The sequence below is a fragment of the Ovis aries genome, chromosome 12 (assembly GCF_016772045.2).
Source record: "Ovis aries strain OAR_USU_Benz2616 breed Rambouillet chromosome 12, ARS-UI_Ramb_v3.0, whole genome shotgun sequence".
In the NCBI taxonomy this organism is placed as follows: domain Eukaryota; kingdom Metazoa; phylum Chordata; class Mammalia; order Artiodactyla; family Bovidae; genus Ovis; species Ovis aries.
The window spans coordinates 48,607,632-48,624,168 of record NC_056065.1 but is presented as its reverse complement, the minus strand read 5'-3'; the positions used below and the strand labels follow the sequence as shown (position 1 = coordinate 48,624,168).

At 55.8% G+C, this 16,537-nt stretch overlaps 2 protein-coding genes across 8 annotated transcripts in view; one reads left to right on the top strand and one right to left on the bottom strand.

Annotated features, from left to right (window-relative positions):
- Positions 1 to 2,624, bottom strand: part of CEP104 (centrosomal protein 104) — a 40,495-nt gene extending 37,871 nt beyond the window's left edge. For all 5 annotated transcript variants that reach the window (XM_042257358.1, XM_042257361.1, XM_042257362.1 and 2 more), the window contains exon 1: positions 2,435 to 2,624. The gene's annotated coding sequence lies outside the window, so the exon portion shown is untranslated. The remainder of the gene's footprint in view (positions 1 to 2,434) is intronic.
- A 168-nt stretch (positions 2,625 to 2,792) lies between these two features.
- Positions 2,793 to 16,537, top strand: DFFB (DNA fragmentation factor subunit beta). Of its 3 annotated transcripts, none has more exons than XM_004013765.5 (7): positions 2,793 to 3,042; positions 4,618 to 4,744; positions 7,706 to 7,894; positions 8,674 to 8,753; positions 9,818 to 9,988; positions 11,248 to 11,348; positions 15,284 to 16,537. In XM_004013765.5, exons 1-7 carry the CDS (start codon positions 2,920 to 2,922, stop codon positions 15,516 to 15,518), a joined length of 1,026 nt encoding a protein of 341 aa, XP_004013814.3. In that variant the 5' UTR covers positions 2,793 to 2,919; the 3' UTR covers positions 15,519 to 16,537. The 3 variants fall into 3 exon arrangements, with proteins under 3 accessions (XP_004013814.3, XP_042113299.1, XP_042113298.1); XM_042257365.2 differs by lacking the exon at positions 15,284 to 16,537 and adding an exon at positions 11,878 to 15,277; XM_042257364.2 differs by lacking the exon at positions 15,284 to 16,537 and adding an exon at positions 11,875 to 15,277.

Genomic DNA, 16,537 nt, shown 5'->3' with positions numbered 1-16,537 from the left:
CTCCGTGATTCCGCCCTCCCCACACCCTGCACCCCTCAGCCCCTGCCTGTGGGGCATGTTTCCCAGCTCGGCCAGTTCAAGACTTCCACGTCCTCCTCAGGAACTGACTCAGGAGCCATGAGAATAGGACCAAGCTGCTCAGTCCCAGGACTCTGCTGCAGAGGCTGAGCTGAAGCACAGCATCAGGGGTAGGGGGTAAGAGTTGGGAGGAGGGTGGCTGCTAGAGTAGTGGGGAGCTCTGGGCAGGGGGTGGGGCTGACATGGGGAAGCAGTGTTGAGAGAGGCAGGCACCCCCACCTTGTAAGCATCAGGACTTAAAGCCCAAAGGACTCACAGACTCCCACTGACTCCCCAGTTACTAAGGCCATCGATGCTCTGCAGTTGGCCAGTTTGGCTGAAGGGTCAGTATGCAACCAAGAGCCCTCAAAAACACAGAGGATAAAGGCTTCTCCAGAAGGTTCTCTGGGGTGGGACACACTATTAACTGAGATTTTCAGGAGGCGGTGACGCATGAGCACACCCCACGTAAGACACGCTTGTTTTAATGTGCTCGGGATGGATCTGGATCCTCCTCTGACTGTTATTGATACCCTGAAAAGGACTATGTCGACAAATTAATTACTGGCCGGCACTTGCTAAGGTTTCTTGGACTATATGAACAAACGCATTAAAAACAGAAAGAGATACCACTATTAAAGATCCCAGTCATTCGGTATACAAAGTTTGCTGAAGGATGTCACAGGATAGTAGAGGAACATCAAACTAACCCAGAAACTGATGAAATGCAGGCACAGAAAATGGACGTGTGTGACATAATCCACAGCAACTGCAGAGCGTGGCCTGTGTTCCAGCTCCAGCGCCAGACGGGCACCAGTCTCGCCCAGCCTGCAGCTCCTCCCACGCACTAGGGTTCAGGCTCACAGCCAGGGCTGACTTTCCCCTCAGTCTCCATACCTCCCCCAGCCCATCTACTTCTAAGTCCACCCTCTGTGCCAAGTGTCACTGGCCCCACTTTTGGAAGGATGACTGAATACATCCCCTCTTAGGGATCCACTGTCTTCTTTAGAAGACAGTAGCCAGGCCTCTCGACCTGGAGCACTGCCCCGCCTGAGGGATCCTACTCAAGCCCAATCTGCCTTTCTAACCCTCTCTTCCTGTGGTAGATTCTAAAGTCCAGCCAAACTTATTGAAGCTCAGGGTGAGAGCCCTGTGCTGGGGATTCCCTACATCCTTCCAGCACCTTTAAAGGTGCTGTTACTGTCTATCCCACCTTGAACAAAAGAGGTTATCTATTCAATATTCTCACCTGAGTGTGACCATGTACCCTGAAATTCTGCAGATCTGAAATGCTATTTATTCATCTTGCTATGTGTGTACAGACCGACATCCTCACACCGTGTGTCTCCATGCAGATACACGTGTTTACACCCTCATGACAGTTCTGACAGTCCTGATGTAGAGATGATGAATCTGAGGCACAGAGAGGCCTGGCCCAGGGTCATCAACTATGAAGCCACGCAGGCAGGGTTTGTCCTAAGGCTGCTCAAGCTCCAGTCTCTGATCTTGACCAGTACCCTCGGCCATGGCGCTAAGACTCAGAAATGGAGCCCTTTAAATCGGAATAAAGGCTGTGTCCACTATACAATGCGGCTTCAATGAATCCCAAACACAGCCCTGGCATCTAGGAGCCAGGCAGGAGAAGTGCAGAGGAACGGCAGAGGCAACGTTATTACCTCGGTTTGGGTATTTGAAAAGGATTCTTTTTCGGCCACCTCCTTCCACCCTGTACCCTAGAATCTTTTCTGCATAATCCTTCAAGTCTTCTGTAAGAGACCTGGGGTGTCACTGAGGACACTAATATCAGGCACTACAAAATTCACCATTAACATTTTGGGGGGAACCGGAGCTTGGTCGGGCCCCAGCTAGCCGGGTGCAGCGGTCCTCTCCCCACAACCAGCGCCAGCTCCATCTCCGGCATCCCTGCGGAGTCAGCTTTTCACTCTGCACCAGGGAAATTGGATAGCTACGTTACGCTGAAGCAATTCAGCAACTTCCAAATGTCTTGCTACAAGGCTTAGGAGACAAACTTGTACTCACTTTTTTCTTACGAAAATGTAAGTAGTACACAGTTAAACGGTTTATGGTAAATGGCACACAGTTAAATGGCTTTTGGTGCAGCAACCTCAAGGTTCGCAAGTGCCCCAGAGAGTCCTCGGAGCAGAAGAGGTTCAAGAGCCGACTCCTTCCCACCTCGCCCGCACGGAGTCGGGGTCGCCGGGCTCGCGCAGCCGCCCAACGCAGGAACCGAGCGCAGGCGCCGCGGGCCGCCCGGGCGGTGACGCAGCGCGCGGGCCGCGCCCACGGAGGCCCGTGTGGACCCGGCCCCGCCGCTCCAAACCCCGCACGTCGGTCCCGCCCCGGCCCGCTCAGGTACCTGTCAGGACACTCGCAAGACTCAGGATCTCCGCCGGCCCTCGGCAGCGCCGCACCCTCTGCGGAGCTCAGGCAACGCCTCCGTCGCCGCCCCAGGCAGGCCCGCACCCCCGAGCCGCAGTGGCGGTGGCAGTCGAGGAGCAGCCGCGGCGGCCAGCGCCCATCGCCCGGGCCGCGGCCGCCGCTCTCATGACAACCAGGCGGGCCCGCCCGGGCCGCCGCGCGTGCGCGACCCCGCCCCCGTCGCTCTGCGCCTGCGCACAAGGCGGGGGTGTGCCGCCGCTTTCCTGGCCTTCTGGGTAATGAAGTTTCCGGCGGCGACGCCTGCGCACAAGGCAGGGGCAAGCCGCCGCTTTCCTGGCCTTTTGGGTAATGTAGTTTCCGAGGGCGGCGCGTGGCCTTGATTCTCCCAGTGGAGACCACCTGGAGTGGAGACCACGGCGATCCGCCGAGCAGGTGCCGCCCACGGGGCCAGAGTTTCTGAGGATGTCGGCGGTGCTCCGGAAGCCCAAGACGTTCAAGCTGCGGTCCCTGCATAGCGAGAAGAAGTTTGGGGTGGCGGGCAGGAGCTGTGAGGAAGTGCTGCGGAAGGGGTGCCAACACTTGCAGGTGCCCCGTGGGGCCGCGGGGTGGGAGCCTCCACTTGCAGGATGGGACCGTGCTGATCCGTCGTCCTGCGGCGTCGGGACTGGCCGAGTTCAGGCTGCCCCAAGCCACACAGTAGGCCGCTGAGTCCTGACGGTGGGAGAGGACTCTGTCCACCATCTCGGGGCAGAGAGCCTGAGCCTGACCACTGCCGATGGCCACGTGCCCCACCCTGGGCTCTGTCCGGGCTCTGTCCTGGGCTTTGGTGACGTTCAGGTGCCCTGCTTTGAACTGGATGCTCCCACCGCGTTTCACAAATGAGGAAATTGAGGCTCGGAGGGACTGAGTAATCTGCTGTAGCCACCAAGGAAAGGCCGGTGTTTAAACCTAACCCAGTGCTAGGTCCACCCAAAGCCTCTTAGCCGAGCCTCTGATGGTGTGGGCACTGTGGGGAGGGGTGTGTGTGTGATAGGGGGTGGGCTGTGATTGGGGTCCTTCCAGGCTTCTGGGTCCTGGTGCCGGGTCTCAGCAGAGTGAGTGAAGCCTCTGCCCCTGGGCTTAGGAGCCCACCTGCTTGGGAGACATCTGGGGAGAATAAGAGGCACTGCTTTTGTACTTCCAAACCAGGGATGTGGGAGACGTTGAGCTGCAGAGATCCTCATTTCCTGTGCTGTGGAGAAGTCCCCAGTGCCCTGTCTGGCGCCTGGGCCAGATCAGAGCAGGGGGACTTTGTAGAGAACTGGGATGGCTCTCCTCCCTTCTGACTGCCAGGCTCGGGACAGCTCTGGCCTGATGCCCAGGGACCTGGTTCTGGTGCCCATCAGCTCATGGCTCACATGCTCCCTGCCTTGGTTTCCCTGGTGTAACATGGAGGGTCAGGCTCTGAGGCCTCTCATGGTCCTTAGGCACTACTGTTCTAGGGATTTCAGCCATCCTTCCTACCCTTGTCTTAACTTCCTCCACTGGGCCTAGACCAGCGCTGGGTGTGTGTGTACTTGCGTGGCACGGGGGAAGGGAAGGAATTGGGTATAAAAACTTATAAAATGGATCAATGTGGCGTGGCAAAGGAGTAAACCTCTGCAGGTTCATAGTCCCGTGAGCTGGTCACACTTCTGTAGACAGAGGAGGTGAGTCCTGTTCAGTAAGTTTCTCCTTAATTAATCAGTGCCAGGGAGAGACATGAGCTGTAGGTACTGCATGCTGACACCTGTCAGGCCATGTGCCTCGTTGATGGGGATGCATTTACAGGCTTAGTGCAAGCAGTCAAGCGTCATTTTTGGAGACAGGCTTGGATTTTAAAGTCCCTTAGGGGAGCTCTGTTTGAAAGGGTCTGAGTGGTGAATCCTGCAAAGGGGTCACCAGTGTATATTCATCTCTGTGACTTTCCAAGTCTTAGAACAACCTACAGTAGGGCCCCTGGATGGACGTGCTCCCTATGTGTAGACTGCATCTCTGGCAGTATTCTTTACAACATGGTTCCTTCTTGTTCTCTGTGAGGGCTGCAGATGGGAGCCCAAGATTGGCCACCCCAAGATTGGGCCCCCCTAAGACCCAGGAAGTGAGCATCCCACCCCGATCTCACCTCCATCTTCTCCCCAGCTCCCCATCCCTGGTTCCCGCCTGTGTCTCTATGAGGATGGCACGGAATTGACTGGAGATTACTTCCGGAGTGCCCCTGACAACTCAGAGCTTGTGCTTCTCACTGCTGGCCAGACCTGGCAGGGCTGTAAGTGTTGGGGATCTTGGAGACTGATGGGGAAGTGGGTGTGGTTGTGGAGGTGCAGAGGGTCTGCTAGGGGATGCCAGCCCTGGGAAGGAGGGTCCCTGTGCTCTGGTCCCTAAAGGAAAAAGCCCCCGGAGGCAGAGCTAACTCAGATGGCAGAGTTGTCCATCTTCTTGGCCAGGAGCCCACCTGTCCAGTTGGTTGTTGTATGTGTCTCTTTAGGAAATCTCTTTAGTTTTATTTATGTTCATTTGAGGTGTCCTAAGGCAATGGCACCCCACTCCAGTACTCTTGCCTGGAAAATCCCATGGACAGAGGAGCCTGGTAGGCTGCATGCAGTCCATGGGGTCACAAAGAGTCGGACATGACTGAGCGACTTCATTTTCACTTTTCACTTTCATGCATTGGAGAAGGAAATGGCAACCCACTCCAGTATTCTTGCCTAGAGAATCCCAGGGACGGGGGAGCCTGGTGGGCTGCCGTCTATGGGGTCGCACAGAGTCAGACATGACTGAAGCGACTTAGCAGCAGCAGCAGCAGTAACTCCTAAGGGCAGAGAGTGGGCTTTGGGATTCGGAGGCTGCCCAGTTTTATAGGAGAAGCAGAGCCAGAGAGCAAGGTTGTCCCGTTTACTGGACTTTGTTGACCAAACTAATCAATAAACAGTCAATAATAAGAATAGAAAAGTTTTATTTGAGCCAAACTGAGGACTGTAGCCCAGAAGACAGTCTCTAAGATCACCCCGAGGATCTGCTCCGGAGAAGCAGGGTTTTCAGCACAGTTTTGTGTCTTCAGGACAAAGACTGTTAAACAAGTCAGGGATGCCTTCCTTTAAGGGTTCAGAAACAGCAGATCAGCATGTGCACAGAGCGTCAGCATGGCCTTGGCACCGGCAAAGTCTTGCCCATCGAAGGAGTAACCATCACTGGCGTCCCAGGAACAGGGGCATTTAAACTTTATTTACTTATTTTGCTGCATTGCACAGCTTGTGGGATCTTAGTTTCCCAACCAGGGATTGAACCACGGTCCTTGGTAGTGAGATCTGAGTCCTAACCATGGGATCTTTAGGGAATTCCCCAATCTTTACTTTTAACATGGACATTCTTTACTTCTGGTCAGTGCACCTTTTCTTTAATAATTAAGGCAGATGCACACCGTATGTATGATCTACCACAGACAGGCTGTCCTAGTCAGCATAAATTCAAGTTAACTTATGTAGACGTCCAAACGACTCCCTGTGTCTTTGTCGGTAAACATTTCCTTAATCTGTTTTCTAAGGGACAGGCAGGTGACTGACTCTACGCTTAGTGTCTGATCTCTGTTGGGTTTGTGGACACCCATCCATCCTCAGGTTCCTGTTGGCACTGCCTTATTGGAGCCAGTGCCCTTGGAGGTGGGTCTTTAGTGGAATCTTTGCTGGGTGACAAGTGCTACTGGAGCCATAAGCCACTGGCCAGGCATGTCCCCTAGGAGGGTCGTCTGGCTCCTGTAGAAAGGGGCTTCCGATTCAGGTGCTATGGGAAGGCAGTGGAGCTCCAAGGACTGAGATTGTCCTGCCCCCTCTGCTGAAAGGATGGGGAGAGAGAGAGGCTGACAGGAATGTGGATGTGGCCTCGGCCCTTGGTTGGGACTCTGCTGGCAGCAGTGAAGGTGACATGTATGGTGTGGCGAGCATCCTTCCTCTGTCGGGCCTTATCCCTCTAGAGAATTAAATCTGAATAACGTTGTTACCAAGAAAAAGAAGCAGCCCCACGCTGCTTTCCAGAGCTGCAGTCCTGGCTTATTTCCACAGCAAGGACAGGAGCAGGCGCCTGTGGCCTCACCAGCTCTTGGCCTTGTCGCTGTTTCTGCTTTAGCCACTCCGGCAAGCATGTGGTGGTGTCTGGATTCTCATGTCCCTCCCAGCTGATGGTGTTGGCCATCTTCTGGGCCGATTTACCATCTGTAAACCTTCTTGCGAAGCATCTTTTGTCCACTGTGTAGTTGGGTATTTTTCCTGCTTGAGTCTCGCGGGTTCGCCTGGTCCATTCTGGACGTGAGTCTTTGTCAGATGTGTGGTTGGCAGATAGTTTCTCTGTAGCTCATCTTTTTTTGTTTTCTTAACCAGGTCTTATACATGGAGTAGAAATTTTTACTTTTGATGAAGTCCTTCTTGTCTCTTTTTATCTTTCTTTGTTCTTATTTTAGTCACTAAGGCATGTCCAGCTCTATATAGCCCACCAGGCTCCTCTGTCCATGGACTTTTCCAGGCAAGAATACTGGAGTGTGTTGCCATTTCCTTCTTCAGAGGATCTTCCCAACCCAGGGATTGAACCTGCATCTGCTGTATTGCAGGTTGATTTTTTATCACTGAGCCATCAGGGAAGCCCCTTTATGTTTCTGTACATATACTTTTGCGGTTCAGTCTGAGACTTCTTCGACAAGCTCTAGGTCTTGAAGATTTTCTCTGTCTTTCTGCACCAGTTGCTATGATGACATGGCTTTTATTGCTTAGCCTGTGGAGAGTGGATCGCACTGATGTTTGAATTCCAAGCAGCCGCAAGTCCCTGAAATGACCCAAGCCACTGTGGGGCCCGTTCCTCGTGTGGGTCTGGATGTCTGCTTATAGGACGAAGCCCTTAGTTTCTCACGCTTACCTGGAGGGGTGGCTGCTTTGGGGTGCGTGTGGAAAGGTGGGGAGTCAGCCAGATAGTGAAGGGATGAGCTGGAGCCTGAGGTCTCGAGTGAGGGCCCAAGACCAGGTGGTTTCACTTGGAGGAGGCGAGGCTGACGGGGAAGGGCAGCAACTCTCTTTGGTGTGTTTCATTTCCCGTGTTCTCCCCATCTGTCCTCCCCACTGCCACCTTAAATGTGGGGGACCAGGAGCACTGGGCTGGTGGCTGTCGGGGCAGGGGAAGGAGGCGATTTCCCAGAGGCCGTGCTCCAAGGCCTGGTGGCCTCTGTGTTTGTCCTCTTCGATGGCAGTCGTGAGTGACATCAGCCGCTTCCTGAGCGTGTTCCAGGAGCCGCACGCAGGTGTCATCCAGGCCGCCCGGCAGCTGCTCTCGGATGAGCGGTCCCCACTGCGGCAGAAGCTGCTGGCCGACCTGCTGGGCACCGTCAGCGAGAACATCGCGGCCGAGACCAGGGCCGAGGACCCGCTGTGGTTTGAAGGTACCTCATGGATTCTGGCCTGGAGGGAGCGGGTGCGGAGGGCTTCCCTGGGACTGACTCTCTGAGACCTGGGGTCTCCGTCATTTCCCAGATCCAGGGGTTTCCCAAGCACAGGGCCAGGGTCCAGGCAGCCCTGGAGTTGGCCATTTTATTATTTTTCAATCGTGATGAAGTAAAATTCACCATCTTCACCATTTTGGGGGGCATGTAGTTCTTTGCTGGTATTGAATATAGTCCCAGTGTTGTGCAGCAGCCCTACCACCTGTTCTCAGAGGTTTTCATCCTCCCAAACTAAGGCTCTGTCCCCAGTGGGCATCACTCCCCACCTCTCCCCTGCCCCTGGTCCCCCATCTTCCTGTCCCTGGAATATGACTCCTCAGGGATCTCGTATGAGTGAGCTCATGCATCTTCCTTCTTCACTCAGCATAACCTCTTCGTGGTTCATCGTGTGGAGACAGGTGTCAGGACTCCCTTCCTCTTTAAGGCTGAATGATATTTCATCTCATGGGTGGACCATATCTTCTTCATCTAGTCACCTGGACCTATCTCACCTTTTGGACTGGTCTTCTGAGCCAGGTGGAGCAGCCCCCTTGGGAAAGCGGCTCCCCGGTGGCATTTGAGGTGCTCTGTGCTTGTGGACCAGAGATGACTTCCTTTGCAGAAGGAGCAGGTTCCCGTCAGAACGTTTCTAGATGGAGCCGAGTCAAGAGCCCTCCTGTCCGCCCCTCCCAGGAGATCACAGCCCCAGGCTCCAGGCGTCTTGTCTCTCCTTCCGGCAGGCTTGGAGTCCCGTTTTAGGAGCAAGTCTGGCTATCTGAGATACAGCTGCGAGAGCCGGATCCGGAGCTATCTGAGAGAAGTAGGTCCTGGTGTGCTGGCCAGGTTTAGGAAGCCGGCTCTGCCTCTGGGACTTGGCTCCCAGGACTGGTGTGGATGTCAGAGGAGTGAGGGCTGGTGCGGGTGTGGGTGCAGGTGAACGTGAGCCAGCACTGAGTTGCTCGCCCTGGGAGGCCCCTGCCGTTGCTCCTATACCTCATGGTCGGATGTCAGCCAGGAGGTGTCATGTTCCATTCTTTGCAGACGATCCGCCACCCCCACACCTTGACCTTGCTCCCGGCTGTGTGTCCTGGACTAGAGTTTATCATTCATGGTGCAGAACTGCCCACATGTGTTCTGTTAAGAGCACAGAGGAAACCTCAGGGCTGGGGTATCTGAGGCCCTGGGGCCTGACCCCGCTCCCCCTCGTCCCTGCTTCCACCCCTGCTGACCATAGCCACCCTCAGGCTCCTTCTGCTGGTGAAGTGCTCTTCCCAGGCTGGCTGGTGGGTGTCTCCGGGGCATCATCCACAGACCCCGCTGGGTGCCAGCCCCATTCTGTGATGACCTGTCTGCTGTCCTGCTGTCATTCCCACTGGGCCAGGCGGTCCCCTTGCTTCTGCCTGGTGCTCAGTGTGGGCCCACGGGTGCGAGTCCTCACCTGCACTCTAGTGGGTGGTGATGTGGAGGTTGCTTCTCACCTGCACTCTTTTTCTCCGGTTTCTTGCCGTGAAGCACCGGGTAGCGCTCGGGAGACGGAGCAGCCAGTGTGCCTAGAGCTTGAGCTTCTTATCTGATTGTGACCAAAGCTCCGTCTCATGGGCCCAGAGGAACTTCCCAGAGTCAGACAGTTATGGTGGGTGTGAGCTCCCTGACCTCAGGGCCCTGCTGGGACTCCAGGGGGCAGGATCCAGAACCCCCAATCTCAGGGCCTTGCTGGGAATTCAGGGGGCAGAGTTCAGACCACCACCCCCCCAACCTCAGGGCCCTGCTGGGACCCCGGGGGGCAGGGTCTTTGAGGGCCATGGCATTCAGTGGACTGGGAGCCAGGCAGCAGTGGGTTTTAGGGTGTGTGGCCAGTGCTCAGGGATGCTCTTGCCTCTCCAGGTGACCTCTGGCGCCTCCCTGGTGGGCGCAGAGGCTCGTGAGGAGTACCTGCGGCTCGTGGGCTCCATGCAGCAGAAGCTCCAGGCCGCCCAGTACAACAGCAGCTACTTCGACCGAGGGGCAAAGGCTGGCCGCCGGCTCTGCACCCCCGAAGGCTGGTTCTCCTGCCAGGTGAGTCATGAGTGTCTCCTGGGCCAGCCTGGCCAAGGCCTGGTGAGCTGGGGCAGCCCTTGGGAGCCAGCTTGCACAGGGTGAGGGAATGGTCAGCCCCACCAGTGGTTCCCAGACTTCAGTGGTGTCGGAACCCCTGGAGGGCTTGTGAGGACAGCTGGGCCCCTCCCGGGGTTGTTGCTCAGCAGCTCCATGGGGCCTGAGAACCTGCCTTCCTGATGAGTTCCCACGATGCCCATGCAGGGAGGGGTCAGGACACAACTGCTTGTGAGCAGAGACCTTGTCCTGGCCTCAGAGGAGGGAAGCGTTTGGGTGGTGGCTGATGTGTGGTCTTCCCTGTGGGAAGGCCCGGATGAGAGAGCCCGCCTGGATTCAGGGTCTTGGCCGGACGTGACATGTCGGTGCTGGTAGAGCTTGGTGCCCTGGCAGGGCGGCATCAGCTGGCAGCAGCCTTCTGAGCCATGGGGACAGCGCAGGGGCACTGCTTGCTGTGCACAGCTGCTCGCAGGCCAGGTGTGGGTGGACGTGAGCTGCATGTAGCACTTCTAGTGAAAGCCCCTCCCTGCCACTGGCAGTGGGCCAGTCTCCCCCTGTAGCCCCCCTTGCCTCTGTCCCCCCTCAGGCAGCCCCTTCCAAGGGTGATGTCCCAAGCACCCAGACACTGCTCCTTCCCACCTGGCTTCACGTCACTCTCACCTAACCACTCCCACCCGGGCAGTGTGTCCTGAGCCTGGCGGTATGTGTGGCGGGGACAGTGACCAGCACCTCTGCTCCGGTCTGGGCAGGCTCTGGGTCGAAGGCCTGTCAGCGAGTTGGGTGGTGGGTTTCTTGCAGAGAGGCTGTGGGGGCCCTCAGGATGCTGGCTGGGTCTCTGGGTGGGGTGCAGCTGGGGCTTCAAGGGGAGGTGACACTTTAGCTCGTCCGCGTGGCCCAGCCTGTGCAGGTAACAGGGAAATGCCGGGATGCCATGGAGGAGGCAGAAAGGGAACAGCCGTGTGATGGAGTGGTGTGGGGAGGGCTGGGGGCACAGGAGGTACATAGTAGGGAGCCTAGCATTCCTGGTGGCTGATGGGTTAACTGGTCCCCTCCGCAGATGCAGTGCATCACTGGGGTCATAGGGAGCGGGGTGCCTTGCCAGGACAGAGTGTCTGCCTCCTGAGCACAGACCATGTACAGGGCCTTACCCCCGACTTGGGTGCCTCTAACTTGGAGGTGCGGCTCTTTGGCCTCGGGGACGTCACCTCTTCTCTTTCGTCCAGGGTCCTTTTGATGTGGACGACTGTACCTCCAGACACTCCATCAACCCCTACAGTAACCGGGAGAGCCGTGTGCTCTTCAGCACCTGGAACCTGGATCACGTGTGAGTGTGTGGGGTGGGGGTGTGGGCACAGACTGCAGGGCGCCTGCTGGCCTGGCCCTGCCCGGGCTCTGGGGCTGATGGCTGCCTGGTGTTCCACACGCCCGGCTCATGGACCACAGACCCCCGGATGTCCACTGTCACCTGCGTGGTAGTGTCACTCAGTGCGGTGGCTCAGGCCCCCATCCATACCAGTGCAGCCCTCCGTGTCCCCTCGCCCACCCCCAGCACCCACCAGTGGGCCAAGCCGGTGGTTGGCAGCCGAGGGCCCAGTCAGTTTGGCACCAGTGGGATCCCTGCCTGTCCCAGGGTCGGGGGTGGGGGGACTGGGTGGTGATGTGCAGGGCGTTTCCTGCTTTAGCCAGTGTAAGTGCGTCTTGGGTGGCAGGATTGCTTTTATGTGTATGTTAGCTCATTCAAAAAAGGAAATGGAAAATTTTACTATTTTAACCAAGACGCTTTTCTTGTTGACTCTTGAACAACGTGGGGTTTGAATCACGCGGGTCCACTTACACACAAGGTTTTTCAGTAGGAAATGCTACAGTTCTCCATCCGCGTTGGCTGAATCCACGGATACGAAGGAGGCACAGATACGGAGGAACCTGCAGGCAGAGCCCCCCATAAAGATATCCTCGGGTTCTCGCCTGCGTGGGGGCTGGCTCCTAGCGTCGCCGTCTGCCCCCACGAGTCTCGGGTTGCCCTGCAGAGTGGAGAGTCCTCGGGCCCCGGCCCTGCCCCCCTTGGTGTCGGGTCTTCTGCGTGCTCCCCGCCTGCTGGGTGGGGAGCAGCTTCTCTGGTCACAGGTCATTTGCCTGGCTACTAGGAAGCTGGGCTGTCTGTGAGTTTGTCGGCCATTCGCGTTCTGGGAAGCTGCTGTTGCCGCCTCTGCTCATTTTCTGTCTGGCTTTGGTCTCCTAATTCTTTCTACATCCTGGACGCTGGTTCTTTGAGGGTACGTTTTTACGGTTTGGGCTTGTACATTGGAGCCAGGGTCACGTCTCCTAAAACACGTCGGTTACATTTCCGCTCTTTCTCTAAACGTATGTACATCCACATAGATACGCATACTGGTTTTTAATTTAAAATGTGGTTTTGACCAGGAGGCAGCCAGGGTCTGAAAATGTTGGCTTCTTTTCCTGAGATATGGCCGCAGGCCCACCCTGACTCTGGTGGGGCTGAAGCCACGTGTTTAAATAGTGAAACACAGAGGAGTAACCGACTCTCAACGCAGCATACGTCGTCCGCCCTCCTGGACGGTGTCACCCAGTCCAGGCTCCTTGTCCCAGTTGGTGGCCTTTTCAGGGCTCTGGGATGTGGCTGCGGTGGCTGGCTTCCAGAGTCTGCCCTCCTTCCCCACCCTCAGGCCCCCTCACACCACGAGGGTGCATGCACCAGGTTGCAGCCTGTCCTGGGAGTGATGGCTGGGTGGCGGGGCAGGGGTCCAGGTGGGCTTCAGGTGGGCAGGGCTTCTGGGCCCAGAGGCCTGCTCCCTGCAGTAGGGGCCCCCGGGAGCATGGGGCCAGACCCCCAAGGGCACCCCCCAGGGCCCCGTGTTGTGACAGGTCTTCTGGAACCAGCACTTCCCTCCCTCCCTTCAGAGCTGTCCTCGGCCTCTTCTTTAACTCCATTCATTTGCCTTTTATTTTTCATTTGTTCTTTCTATTTTGGAGGTGTTTGTCTTGCTTATCAGTTACTTTGTATCTCTCTTGTTCTCTAACACACACATTTCAGGTCGGTGTCCGCTTTAGCCACCTGCTGTGAGTTGGGTGACTGCATTGTTATTTGGGTCTAAGGGCTCTGCCGTTTCCGTCGCGATTTCATGGCTGCTCTGTGAACTGCTTGGTGTTAGTGTTAGTTGCTCAGTTGTGTCTGACTCTTTGCAACCCTGTGGCCTGTATGTAGCCCACCAGGCTCCACTAGCCCCCCAGGCTCCTCTGTCCGTGGGATTCTCCAGGCAAGAATACTGGAGTGGGTAGCCGTTTCCTCCTCTAGGGGATCTTTCTGACCCAGGGATTGAACCTGCGTCTCCCGCATTGCAAGCGGATTCTTTGCCGTCTGAGCCAGGTGTAGAGGGAGGCATATGTCTTCAGTCGCTGCCGGATTCCTGGCTGCCTCTCCTGGTGCCTGTTCAATGCCGCAGTCACTTATGACTCCTCCGAGCTTGCATGGTGGTGATGTGAGTGTTTGTGGACTCAGATCCACGTGGCCTCAGATATGCGTGGCTGGATTTAACTTGATCTGCCACTCCTGGCCCGTCCTGTCAACCTTGACATGTCCTTTGGTCTGAGGGCTGTCCCACTGGCCGTGTTATTGCTTTTATTCTCACGGGCTTGAGACGGGCCCATCTGAGCTGACAGCTGCCATCCTTTGCCCGTGTGGTGAGGCTCAGTCGGAGGCTGTCAGATAACTGCATGTTGCTTCCTTGCTGGCAGCTTCCATACCACCTGCAGCGGTATGTGGTGGGATGTGTGGAAGTTGGATGTGTGTCTGTGTGAGAGGTGGGCTGAGGGCCTGGTTTTCCATGTGACTGGAGCTTCACAGGGTGCTGATGGCGCCCTGTGCCCAACAATGATGGGTGTCTTTACCTCGGGCCTCCTTCCCACCCCCACGTTGCATCTACTTGGCCACCTGCTCCAGCAGACAGGGAGCTGGGGAGGCCCGGTGCAGGCTCGCACATGGGTACAGCCTCTTTGAATGCCACCATCACCACTCAAGGAAGCCCAACCCGACCGGCAGGGAGGATGAAAGACCCTGTGGGGAGAAGGGCCAGCCCCCAGCCAGCCCACCAGCAGAGCACAGCCCTCAGAGTGGGCCAGGCTGACCCATGGAACCAGTAGGTGGGGTTGGTAATTCATACAGAGGCTTTTCCTTCCTCTTCTGGAAGACCTGGACCCTTGGCATCTTCTCTCTTCCTCTACTAATGGCCAGGGAGGGGGTCTCAGCCCCACCCCACCTGGCTTTCGAGGCCCCTGGGACCCCACCAGGACTGGAACCCTGGTGGGCTGTGATGTGCAGCGCAGACCTGTGGTCCAGCCATGGTTTCTGTGTCTGCAGAGGGAGCCATCTTCTTTCTTTTATTCCCAGACACTTACTCATTGGTGCTCAGCATTTCTGTGTCATGGGGACAGGGCCCTCTGTGCCAGTTTAGCGGCCCCCAGCCCCCAGCTTCGCTGTTTCCGGTCCCATCTATCAGTGTTCAAGCTTCTCCACTGGGTGCCGTGAGGTCTTTTGAACTGTTGTTTATATGTGAAATTGGGTCACATAAAGCGACGTCATGGTTGTTTTAAATGGACACATGTGTCTGCAGATAAGATTATAGGATGAGGTCTGGAAAGGCAGATGTCAGACCCTTAACAGGGATTGTCTCTGGGAAGTGAGATTAAAGGCTGTAGTTGGAGGTGACTATAGCTTTGTTTGTAAGGTTCTATTTAAAAAATGTTCATATATCATCTTGTAATTTTTTAGTGAATTTGCACATAGATAAAGTGTGAGCCAAGGAAGTCAGAATGTTGTTGTTCATGTGACGGGACTATGCTTGACTCTCATTTTTTCCAGCGTACTTCTCGGTATTTTAACTACGCACCACGTACTTTTTACAACGTGAGATGGCTGGCCCGGTGGGTGGGGGCCATGCATGGCGATGGTGCCCCTGTCAGTCTGTGAAGGGGTGTCCCCAGCGCACCAGTGGCTGCTGGGTGAGCCCTTTCCCAGTGCCCACCCCCCTCGGGCTGGGATGATCCAAGGGCGGCTCCTCTAAAGAGCTTCACCCTCTCCACCTGTCTCTCCTGGATGCAGCCAAATCTTGTTTGATGGCTCAGCTGAGTAGACACCATGTCCACCCATCTCTGTAGTTTAGCAGATGAGGCGCTAACTAAACGGGGGCAGGTGGCGGGGGCATTGTGAGGACAGAAGATGACGTTCCTAACCTTGCTTTACAGAATAGAAAAGAAGCGTGCAGTCGTGCCCACACTGGCTGCGGCCGTCCATGACGCCGAAGGGAGAAAGGTGGACTGGGAGTACTTCTACCGCCTGCTCTTCACCTTGGAGAACCTCAAGTTAGTCCACATCGCCTGCCACAAGAAGACCACCCACAAACTCCACTGCGACCCCAGCAGGGTCTACTGCACCCCGGCGGCATCGCGGAGGAAGCGGCCTGCCCGCCAGCGCCCATGACGCGGCCCCGGAGTGCTGGCATCCTTCCAACAGCTGCTACCTCACGCAGCGTGGGGGAGCTTTAGCCCCCTGACGAGGGGTTGGACCCGTGCTCCCTGCGTCGGAAGTGGAGTCCTCACTGCTGGACCACCAGTGAAGTCTCGGTTTTTTTTGCCACTCCAATATTCTTGGAAAAAACTTGATAACATCGTCCTACAGACTCTTGTTGGAGCACATTTCTGAAGCTGTTTTCTGAGCTCCGCGAGCTCAGCTGCCAGAGGACAAGTCTAGGGGCTCCCAGGATGCCCGGGGTCAGGAGTGGTGGCTCTGAGGCTTCACCCGTTTGAGTGCAGTGTCCCCCATCGGGTAGATTCCACCCTTGCCTGGCCACTTGGGCGGGCTTCGGGGATCCTCCAGCTCCATGGGACTCCACGCCCCAGGCAATGCAGCGCCCCTCCCCGGGCCTCTTCTGAATGGCTGAAAGAGTTGTGACTCTTTTTGGGTAAAATACAAGGATATCCACTGGTGTACTGTTTCCAACAGCAACAGTGGGAAACCCTCCAAATGTCCAGAGAGCTGACGGTGGCATGACGTTGAACCAGAGGAAATTGCTGTTTTTATGGGTCAGAAATGGTCAGATTAATTTCATGATTCAACCCAACACGTCTACCTAATGCAAAACACTGTAGCAGTTTCAGGCGTTTTGTGAGATGTGGAAAGCTGGCTGTTGAGTGTACAGGCGAGAAAGGTGGCTTGGTCATGTCCAGTGTGACCTGAGTGTGTATCACAAGCATGTGCTGGTCATGCAGAGCCTGTCACAAAGGGACACACGGCATGTGAACAGCAGGAATCCTGGGGGGTGGAGTGGGGTGCAACTGAGTCACAAAGGACCAATGTTCTAAACCATGCATTTTATGATACTTGATTTTTAAATGATCCTTTATTTCATAATTTTTAAAAATTCACTTTTTGAAGTCATATACTTAAATTTTTATACTTATTGTATAATCACAAAGCAATAAAGATTTTTAAAAAATAAA

Excerpts from the sequence above, each read along its gene's own strand:
- DFFB (XM_042257364.2), top strand. The coding sequence starts at position 2,920 with ATGTCGGCGGTGCTCCGGAAGCCCAAGACGTTCAAGCTGCGGTCCCTG. Across the intron at positions 4,745-7,705 it reads TGGCCAGACCTGGCAGGGCT|TCGTGAGTGACATCAGCCGC; the intron begins GTAAGTGTTGGG and ends CTTCGATGGCAG. Across the intron at positions 7,895-8,673 it reads GGACCCGCTGTGGTTTGAAG|GCTTGGAGTCCCGTTTTAGG; the intron begins GTACCTCATGGA and ends TCCTTCCGGCAG.